This window comes from Benincasa hispida, chromosome 8 (assembly GCF_027475165.1).
Source record: "Benincasa hispida cultivar pf3 chromosome 8, pf3_genome.v1.1, whole genome shotgun sequence".
NCBI classification, from domain to species: domain Eukaryota; kingdom Viridiplantae; phylum Streptophyta; class Magnoliopsida; order Cucurbitales; family Cucurbitaceae; genus Benincasa; species Benincasa hispida.
The window spans coordinates 55136018-55147290 of NC_143485.1; the positions used below are offsets into that span (position 1 = coordinate 55136018).

The window sequence follows — 11273 nt, forward strand, 5'->3', positions numbered from 1 at the left end:
AACCTCTTAATCACTTACTTAAATAGGAAAATGGAGATCCGTATTTCACAATTATACACAAAACAATTATGAACAAAATTTTTTTAAAAAAATGGTAAATTTGTCCAAAAAAAAGTACAAATAGCCTTCATTGAAAAAATACAAAAGAAAAGACATTTTTGAAAAATAAGATCCAAAGATGATTATTTATGTAAAAATCTCTTATTAAAATCTTAGCAGCAACTAGTTATTATTATTATGCAAATCAAGAGTTTTGCCGAGAGTGAGGAAAAGTAGAAAGAAAAATACACTTCATATAGTTACATGTTTCAACCCTTCTTTGGAAGTTGATTTGTTGTACAATGGAACTAAAATTTTGATAACGTGTTTTTTGATACGAAGGTCTTCAATCTAGACAATAGAGGTCTCTTTTTGAGCTACCACAATTAGATTATAGTGGATAATTGGTTCTCCTCAAGTAAAACCTTTTTAAATTTATTCTTCTCTATTAATGTTGCCGCTTGTTGTCGAGATTTGTAAATCTTGAGATATCTATTTTGTATGCCTATAATTGTGAGTAGAGAGAACTCGTTATAACCCATTATTGATTATAGTAGAGATTTTGACGTCGATAGGAAGTTTTCTAATTCTTACATTTGAAGAGATTTTTCTAGCTTAAAATTGTCTGTGTCCTATGCTTGATAAAAGGAAAGAAGAAAAGGCATGGTCAGGTGGGTGAACCACAATATTTACTCGAAACCTTACGTTTATTTATTTGAAGTAGAAGAAGAAGAGAAATGTTTGTATAATTCCCACCTCTTTTTGCCTAATTATTTGACCAATACAATACTATATTTAAGCGGCCTTTTTTGGTTTATAATGACTGACGACCACCAAACACAAAGCCTGCTTACTGTCATTGAAAATAAAGAATTGAGTTTATAGTTCAAGATGCTATGCCTTTTTAGCAAAAGGGATCCAATGCCTTTTTTTTCTGCCACTCCACTTGTTGAAGAAACTTCATCTTCAAACCCAACCTTTGATTTTCATGGCTTATATATTATTAATTACTATTTTCCTCGACTTTTTCTATGTCATGTCCTCTCCTTTGTCTTCTTTCTGCTATTTTCTCTGTGTTTTGTTCATGGTCTAAGAGCAGAGAGTCACGTGATTCTATTTCAAGCGCTCGTGACTCTCTGTTTTGTAGAAGGTACATAGTTGGGTGTTCATGTCTGTCCTTTTTTAGTATACAAACCTTTGGCTTTCTTAGGCCAAAAACCTTGCCTTTCTTATCATATTTGAATGAACAATGACATATTACCTTCCCATCCCATTATTATAACCATTTTTAATTTTTTTTTACTATAAACAGTACATTCTAAACAAACTTAATTTTATTATTATTATTATTTTGCTTTGGTTCCTTGATTTTTGTTTCAATTACACTTTTATCCCTAAATTTGTATTTTAATTTCCATTTCATCCTAAGTTTTAAAAGGATTTTGACACTAGTGTTTTGGACAAGTATTTTACGCTTTTTCCCTTGAGTTCTTACTAAAGTTTATTTTATGTTATTTGAAATTAATTTAAAATATTTATAAATTTTTAATTAATCAGTTTAGTTCTTTTAAATTAATTGAAGGAAGATTTTCAAAAATAGAAAAATAAAAAAAATTATGTACACAAAATATCAATATTTTAATATTTTTTTTATAGATACGGATAGAAGTGTATCGGTGATGTAAATGGATAGAAGTTTATCACTGATGTATCTATCGGTGTTTTTTTTCTATTTTTGTAAATAGTTTGACATTTTTTCTATTTGAGAAAATTTTCCTTAATTTGATGGACATTAATACTAAGAATTGAAAAGATTGAAATTTAATATTTAATGAAAAATCAAGGTAGTTTTAATAACCAAATTAAAACAAAACTCAAAACTTAAAAGTAAAATGTTATTTTCAAACTTAGGACTAAACAAAAATTAGACTCAAAATTCAAAGGTAAAAGTGTAACATGTTGAAGCTTACATGTTAGAAATTTTTCTAGTACTATGATATTGGTGGTATGAAAATTTACCTTCGTTCATTATTTGTCCAATAGTAGCAGTTAAAAATTAAATAGAACCTACGAAAAAATGGGTCAAAATGAGGTAAGTTCTACGATAATTGACATGGTCTTTTTTTTAAAAGTTATATTTCTTATCCTATAATTATTGAATAATATATCAACTAATGACACGGAAAATTATGAAATAGAGTGTGGGACAGTAGCATAATGCTAAAATAATTTATTTTCCTAACAAAAAAGTATATTTTCTTTATTTTTACTTTTGGGAAGTATTAAATTTTGGAGTTAATTAAGCCCAGTGAATTAGGTAAAAGACATGTTTAAAAATCACGCGCCATAAATAAAAACAAAACATAGCAGGAGTTGGGAAGTGTTAAGTGTAACGTCTCTTTGTTTGGTGTAAGAGACAGCCTGTTTTTCCTCAACAGCAATCTAACAATGTCTAGAACGGACACTTTTTTCGAATCCCTTGTGAATTTACAATACTGTCCCCAACACACAGTTTAAACTTCCGAAAGAGTCCTCCCTTTTTCCTTTAACCCTTTTTTGCCCAACCATCGTGCGACACAGGAAAGGAATCAACAAAGCCAGCGCAAGAATACCCTAAAACTTAACCATTAAGTCCACCAAAAAGGACATTGGCCCACGAGGGTGTTTTTGTAAATTAACATGTTTCTTTGTAATTTCTGTAGTAAGCCCCCATTTAATCAAAATCAACGTCAATTCAATTCCATTCCATTCCATTCCATGGAGTCTTCTCTTTGGCTTTGCAATTTGTTGATTGTTTTTGGTCAACTACTCAGACCCAGAAGAGGAAACCGACATAATGAGTACAGGGGAAAGAATTGATAAACACTAGATAATGCAAGGATTTGTAGCTGAAACAGAGGCCCAGAATGACGTAGTAACTGAGTTCAACCTTCATCTTCATCCTCATTTCAATGGCAGATTCTAAGTTTTCTCTGTTCTTTCTCTTCCTTTTTGTGTTTCTCACTGTTTCGGAAGGTACGGACATGAAAATCTTCTAAGTTGTAAAAGTTTGTCTTCTTGTTCTCATCTTTCTCTCTTTTGGGGTTTTTGCAGGTAAATTTCCGCCATTGATTAAGGGGGAGAAGGTGCAGAAAGACGATAAGCAGCCATTTATTGGGGTTAATATTGGGAGTGACGTGTCGAATCTATTATCGCCTTCAGACTTGGTTTCTTTCTTGCATTTTCAGAAAATTACTCACATTAGGCTTTACGATACGAACCCTGATATTCTCAAAGCCCTAAGCGGGTCGAAAATTCGAGTCATAATCAGTGTACCCAACAACCAACTTCTTGCAATTGGGTTTTCGAATACCACCGCCGCCGCATGGATCGACCGGAATGTGGTGGCGTACTACCCTCAGACACTAATTTCCGGCATTTCCGTCGGCGATGAGGTTTTAACCACTATCCCCTCTGCTTCCCCTTTGTTACTTCCTGCTATTGAATCCCTTTACAATGCCCTAGTTGCTGCAAATCTTCATACCCAAATCACCGTTTCCACTCCACACGCGGCTTCGATTATTCTCGACCCATTTCCGCCATCGCAGGCTTTCTTCAACCAAAGCCTGGTTCAGTTCATACTTCCCCTGCTTCAGTTCCTTTCGAGAACTGGGTCGCCATTGATGATGAATTTTTACCCTTATTATGTTTTTATGCAAAACAAAGGAGTTGTTCCTCTTGATAATGCGTTATTCAAGCCCTTGGTTCCATCTAAAGAAATGGTCGATCCCAATACTCTGCTTCATTACACCAATGTCCTCGACGCCATGATTGACTCTGCTTATTTCTCGATGAAGAATCTCAATATCACAGACGTTATGGTTCTCGTTACTGAAAGTGGGTGGCCTTCGAAGGGCGATTCGAAAGAGCCGTACGCCACAATCAACAACGCCGACAATTTCAATTCGAATCTAATAAAGCATATTCTTGACCGGAGTGGAACCCCATTTCACCCTGAAATCACTTCAAGTGTGTATATCTATGAGCTGTTCAATGAGGATTTACGGTCTCCGCCGTTGTCGGAGGCGAATTGGGGGCTGTTTTACGGCAACTCCACGCCGGTTTATTTGCTTCATGTATCAGGAAGTGGGACGTTTTTGGCTAATGATACGACGAATCAGACTTATTGTATTGCCATGGATGAGTTTGATGCAAAGACATTGCAAACGGCTTTAGATTGGGCTTGTGGACCTGGAAAAGCTAATTGTACAGAGATTCTGCCTGGTGAGGTTTGTTATCAGCCTAATAATGTGAAAAATCATGCTTCTTATGCATTTGATAGCTATTACCAGAAAGAAGGGAAAACTGCTGGATCTTGTGATTTCAAGGGTCTGGCTATGATCACCACCACTGACCCAAGTAAGTTTTTCTTCATCTCTTTATCTTAAATTTCAATGAAGATTGGTTTCTGGGTCGCTATTGTTTCGCTTAATTTACTCTGGGATGTGTGCCTTTTTTTAAGTAAATTTGTGTCACACCTGCCTCAAATTACCCTACTAGTCCCAGATTATCTCACTGAATCTAGTCCTATTGTCGTTACAGCGCACCCTAAGTTTAGGAAGGTAACCTTAGACGGAATGTGGCATTTTTTAACCATGAGACCATTAGCACAAGGCTCTACTGTCGTCACTGCTGAAAGTCTTGCTAGGTAATCTGGGCGGGGTGGGGTGTGACATTTGATATTGCCCTAAGTTCAATAAGATAATCTGAGATAGAGTGTGACACTTTAACATTAGCACAAGACACTATTATTGTCACAGTTCGTTTGAAGTCTGGTTAGGTGATCTAGGCGGGGTGGGATGTGTTATTTGATATTGCCCAAAGTTCAATAAGATAATCTAAGACGGGATGTGAAACCGTTGGCACAAGACCTTACTGTCGTCATAGCTCGTCTTAAGTCTTGCCAGGTAATCTGAAGAGAGTGGAATGTGACATTTCATATTCAACTCATTAGTACAACACAATTATGTAATTTCCTCTCCATATCTATCAGAAAGGGAAGAGATCTTGAAATCTTGGTAGCATACAAGCTATATCAGACAGGGAAGAGATCTTGAAATCTTGGTAACATACAAGTAAAAGGCAACAAATCATGGTCTTCTTTGGTAAAATCAAAATCAAAATCACACAGGATATAAAGTGGATAGACATTATACTATATTCTAGAAATGTGAGGTATGATTCACTTTTATGATGCAGTCCTTCTCCCTCTTTTTGTTTATTTGTGGATCTTTTGCTTGTGGGGGTGGGTGGTTTGTATTTTTCCATTGCATAGTGGTTCTTGCCCCCAGCATCATTATGAAAGATTCCCAATCCAGGCCCTAGATTTGTAGGTAATTGCCTTAGATTTTTGGGGCAACATGGGCTCCCCATATTCAGTTTGTGGTACTGTTACTTTATGGTGTGCCCTGTGATTTGTGAATGCTTCACTAACTTGTGGGAAATGTGTTTGTTTTTGCAGGTCATGGGAGCTGTATATTTCCTGGAAGGTAATAATAGATAGACCAAAGCTCTGTCTTTTTTTATCAATTCTCAAGATCATTTGCATCTTTCTTTTAAGTACAAAAGTCAAATTTTTAAAAACTATTTGTTTAGGTCCGTTTGGTAATCATTTTGTTTTTTTTAAAAAAAAATTAAGCCTATTGGATGACTTTCACCTCCAAATTTCATTTTTTGTTATCTACTTTTTACCAACGGTTCAAAAAACCAAACCAAATTTTGAGTATTAGAAAAATTAGCTTCCAAAAAAGTTGTTTGTGTTTTTGGAATTTATCTTAAGAATTTAACCATTATAGTTAGAAAGATGCAAATTATTGTTAGAAATGTGGATTAAGTAGGTTTAATTTTCAAAAACAAAAACAAAAAACCAAATGATTACCAAACAGGATCTTAGTTTTCAAAATTTTGACTTGGTTTGTTGAAAACATTTGGAAGTAGTAGATAACAAATCAAGAAATTTAGAGGTAGATAGAGTCTTTATAGGCTTAGTTTTCAAAAACAACAAACTAAAAATCAAGGTCTTGTTTGGTAATCATTTCGTTTTTTTTTAAATTTAAGACTATTATCTTTCCATTTTTTTACAATAATTTGTATTTTTCTTAAATACAATAGATGAATTCCTAGCCAAATTTTACATAAAAACAAATTTTTAAAAACTATTATTTTTAATTTTCAAAATTTGACTTAGTTTTTAAATCATTGGTAAAAAAATGGATAACAAAGGAATAAATTTAGATGTGGAAGAAGTATTTATAGGTTTAATTTTTTAAATAACAAACTAAAAATCGAATGGTTATCAAATGAGCTTCAAATGATTACCAAACAGGTCAAAAAAAATTAATTAAAAAAAAAAAAAAAAACTGGTTGCTTGTTTTGGTTGTGGGTTTCATGCAAGTATTATGGGTTTGTTTTTGCAGTAAGAAAGTTAAAAATAATACTAAAGAGAGAGTGAACTCAACACAAATCCCTCAAGCCAGTGGAGTGGCAGCTCAGAGATTGAAATTGATGAGTGGAATGAGTGGAATATTGGAGAAAGGACCCCATACTTTTTTGCTTGCAGTTTTCTCATTCTTTCTCTTCTCATTCCTTTGATGGCTCCATGGTGGGGGGAGGCTGATGTAGAAAATAATAATTATTATTATTATAAAAAAAAAAAAAAAAAAGGGCTTTATATATTATATATTTATATATTTATTTTTGAAATGTAATATTTTTATGAAGGGGTAGAGTTGAAATTCATTTTGGGAGATTCTTGGAAAGGCCTCTTTCTTTCCTTTTGGTAGATTCAGGATTTTGTTTATTCAAATTGTCAACATAAAAATGGGAAGTTGAAATTTTCATAAGCTACTTTCTTTCCCTTCTTTACTCTAATTACTAAAGTGTTTTTGTTGAATATGACCTAAAATTAGCTACTTTCTTTGTTTGAAGGTTAAGAGAGAGATAACAATTGTTTAGCTTTGAATCTTTTGTTTGGTTTATGTACTTTTGATTTGATTTCATTCTTTTAAAATGGTACTATTACATTCAAAACCAGGTCAGAATTACATCACATCCTCATACAGACTAATTAGTTCCTATACTTTACTCCTTCAATCTTATTTTTTATTAAAATTAGTTAAACGTAAGCCTTTTTTTTGGAACCTCATGATTTTGAAAATTTTCAATTCATAATGAATTCCATTGTTCGGTACCGTAGGAAGTAGAATGATTTTAAATTCTATTTTACTTAAAAAAAAATTCTTAACTAAAATATTTGAATTTTGCAAGATTTTATAGGATTTGAAAGTAAATTACTTAATTAGTTAACTTTGTTAAATTCTAATTTTCAATTAATACATCATAGTTAAAAACCTATATTAGTAAATTCTTAACTCTCTCTTTTTTTTATTATCATCCAATACAAAATTTTAAATATATTTATTTCATATATTTTCCGTTCCAAATAAAGTAATTAATTTAAAATCATTTCTTAAATTTTCTTGAATTGAAACAAATGGTAAATAAAGTGTTAATAGAGATTTTTGTTTTAATAAAAATGGTCGAATATGACTTTTAGTCCAAAACTTTTATAAAATAACAATTTAGTCTATGTAGTTTGATTTATAACAATTTATTTCATGTATTTTCAAATTTGTAATAATTTAGTCTTTATATTCTTTATTTTGTAATAATTTAGTTCTTGAACTTTATTATGTAACAATTAGTCATTGTATTTTAAAATTTATAACGATTTGTTTCCTATAATTGAAATTAATGTTAAGATTTAATTAGATTTACAGTATAAATAAATCGATAAATTAATTAGAGACCCAATATTTTTATAAAGTATAAAAGGCTACATCGTGAAACAGCAAAAATTGATATTCAATTTTGATGATTTTTTTAACATTAGAAACTAAATTATTATTAATTTGAAAGTACATAATTTTTTTTTTCCCTGCAAGAATAATATGGTGTTTATTACTTAGGAAATGTTTGACGTACTAAAGAAGCCATTTTTATGCACATTCCGATCCCACTCGGTTGACTAAATGGAATCTTAGTTGAAATCGAAAAAATAAATTAATAAAATTAGAAGTCAATTTTTTGGATATATTTACTGGTTTTGTTCAGTTGGATCTTGTTTGACTAAAGGACGGATTTGGTTAAATAAAAATTAGGTTAAATTATACAAAATGTTCTTAGACTATGTAGTGTGTTAAAAATACATTAAACTTTTAAAAGTTTGAAAAATACTCTTTAACTTTCAAAAAGAGTTCAAAGATACCCTAACGTTAGTTTTAAATGGAAACTATTAATGGTTTGTTTAAAAAAGATCCATGAACTTTCAAAAGTTTCAAAAATACCCTTAATTTTTAAAAAAAAGTTTAAAAATACTCTCATTGTTAATACATGAATAGAAACCGTTAATACCTTGTTGCATAAATACCTATAAACTTTCAAATTTTGTATTAGTACCCTTACTTAAAAAAAATTAAAAATGCTCTAACCGTTTCTCTACACCTCATCACCTCTTCCCATTTCTTTCTCTCCCCTAATTCAATATATGACCTATTACTTCTTGTTTTCTCTTTTTTTTTTCCCCTCCTCTTTTACTATATTGCTTGTTAACTGTTTAATCTTTTGTTTATCTCATTAAAAAAAATTTGCCCATGTTGTGTTGTATGTCCTAAAATTCGCAGTTTGTAAAATTAAACATATTCTATTTGCAATAAAGAAGTTAGTGAGTTTTATTCAATAAAACTGTTATTGAATTGTAACTTGCGCTTGTAAAAACTAAATCCAATAAACTAAGATCCATGGTTATTATATAAGTACTTAAAATTTATGTAGAGACATAAGAATGGATCAAGTTCGAGTAGATAGTCAAAATGGTCTATAGTATATGGATAAGGTTGGGTACCTATTCTAAAAACACTATTGGATACGACTCACTTTGTATTTATTACAAATAACGTGATCCTGAATCGTTCATGTGGAGACATGCAAGTGGAGGCTTCCTACGCAAAGACTTTGTATAAGTCCAGATCGAGAAATAAGTCACTATTACTTTATAACGTTATATTACAGTTTAAGATTGACTATTTGAAAGCGATGATCTAAGTATCTTGAACTAATTATGAACTCCTATTTATTCAGAATTATCCTTAGATTAGCATGGGTGAGAATTGACCCAACAGTGTCGGCTCAATAAGCCTCTCATTTCAAGGGTAGAACCGGATAGATAGCTAGGACCATAAAGTGTAAGATAGAATTTACTCCTACCCATTTTATGGTAGAGAGGTTGTTCCCTTAAGTACTTATTCCGGGTCTTGAACAATGGGCCCTATCCTCTTATTGGCCTGAAACGGACTCGGTTTGGTGATTGGATCATAAACCAATGGTTCTGTTAAAGGATTAATGGGACTTAAGGAGCAAAATGTAATCTCGGGGTAAAACAGTTTTTGACCCAGCTATTATTACGAACAACTTGTGAAGGGTCGAGTTACTAATTATGGTTAAATCAAGTGGGCAGGAATATATTTACAGTAATGGGAGTGCAACTACTGAGCTTTAGTGGAATGACCTAAAAGTTTAGTCAATTAATTTTGGATCGTTGGAGTCCATGATTTTTAGGTCTATTAGATCCCTAATAGCTCACAAATGAACTAAACCTTAAAATAGTGTGAAACATTCGAATTAAGAGAATCAGTAATTATATACGATAATTAAACATTTAACTATTAAATTAAACGAAATTGAAGAATTGGATAATGTTTAAATTTGATTTAAATATTAATTACATCAATAGGGATTTATGATTGAGGAATTGGTGTTTAATTAATTTAATATTTGATATTAAATTAATTAAATTATCTAATTAATTGTTTGAATTAATTTTATTTAAAGTTGAAAATTTGAATTTTATGAAAATTCAAATAATAAGTTCCATTTTTGTTTTAATTTAAGTTTTGAAAATTTAAATTAAAAATTTAGAAATTGAATTGAAAAATCAATTAATTTGAATTTTGGATTTCAAATTTGAAAATTGGTTTTAAATCCATTTATTTCATAGTAGATTTTTCCCACTATGGACCTAAAATTGTCACTATAGCTTGACATATTTGGTGTCAAGATGTCATGAAATCAGATTGCATGAGGTAGTTGAATAAAACAGATCAATTGCTAAGATTGAAGGACATGCAACAAGTAACTTTTCTGTTTTTGAGTTGAAGAAGAGTTCTTCAACATTTGAACACAAAAACCATACCCTCTATCAAATATTCTCAAAATTCAACTCATTTTGGTATCCACCTTCCAACCTAAGGTCCTAGAGAACAGTAGAGAAAATCAAGTGGTGGTCTAGATCTTGTTGGAGAGGTGATTCAAATTAGGATTGAAGGAAAGAAGAATTCTTCAAAGGTATAATTACTAAAATCCTATTTTCTTTATTATGACCATGCTTGCTAGATTACTAAAATTGATGGAATTAAAGTACTTAAGATCTTAATTGCTTCGCTTGTTGATTGTCAACACCATCACCCCCTTCGATTAAGGTATATGGATTATAATAACAAGAAAGACAACAACGGAAGCACCAATGGGACCTTAGGATTTATATGTTTCAAGATTATATGTTAGTAGTTGAGTGTATGTTAATAGACAAATACGTTATTTTTTTTTTGGGTATGTTTTAAGGGAGATTTTTATTTTTGGAGTTTTGTAGGATTTTATGCTTTACCTTGAAGTTTATATCTTATTGTGATAAAATGAAGTAAGAATTGGACAAATGAAAGAAAAATGAGAGTATTTATATGAAAAAGAGGATATTTATTTAATTTGTTTTAGGTTTTTCTCGAATTCAAGAAAACTTCAAACAGAGTGATCACTATACTAACAGTAGAAACATTTTTAAACTTTCTTTTTTACAATGCTAAGAGTATTAATGCAACTTTTATAAGATCAAGGATATTTGAAATGAGTATTAACGATTTGTGCTTATATATTGACAGTAAAGGTATTTTTGAACTTTTTGACCGTTCAAAGGTATTTTTGAAATAAAAAATTTTCAAACCAAAACTAACAACGGACCTATTTTTGAACTATTCTTTTAAGATGTAAGAATATTTTTAAATTTTTTTTAAAGTTTAAAGATATTTTTGAAACACGTCAATTTCGAAGTTGATTTTCTCCCTCGTATGAAACGATAAGTCGTT

General features: G+C 31.0%; 1 protein-coding gene across 1 annotated transcript; it reads left to right on the forward strand.

Annotated features, from left to right (window-relative positions):
• The first annotated feature begins 2761 nt into the window (after positions 1–2761).
• LOC150034689 (glucan endo-1,3-beta-glucosidase 1-like) lies at positions 2762–6718 on the forward strand. The gene is made up of 4 exons (XM_090316647.1): positions 2762–3054; positions 3133–4437; positions 5540–5567; positions 6495–6718. Exons 1-4 carry the CDS (start codon positions 2991–2993, stop codon positions 6667–6669), a joined length of 1572 nt encoding a protein of 523 aa, XP_090172773.1. The 5' UTR covers positions 2762–2990; the 3' UTR covers positions 6670–6718.
• Positions 6719–11273: the final 4555 nt, after the last annotated feature.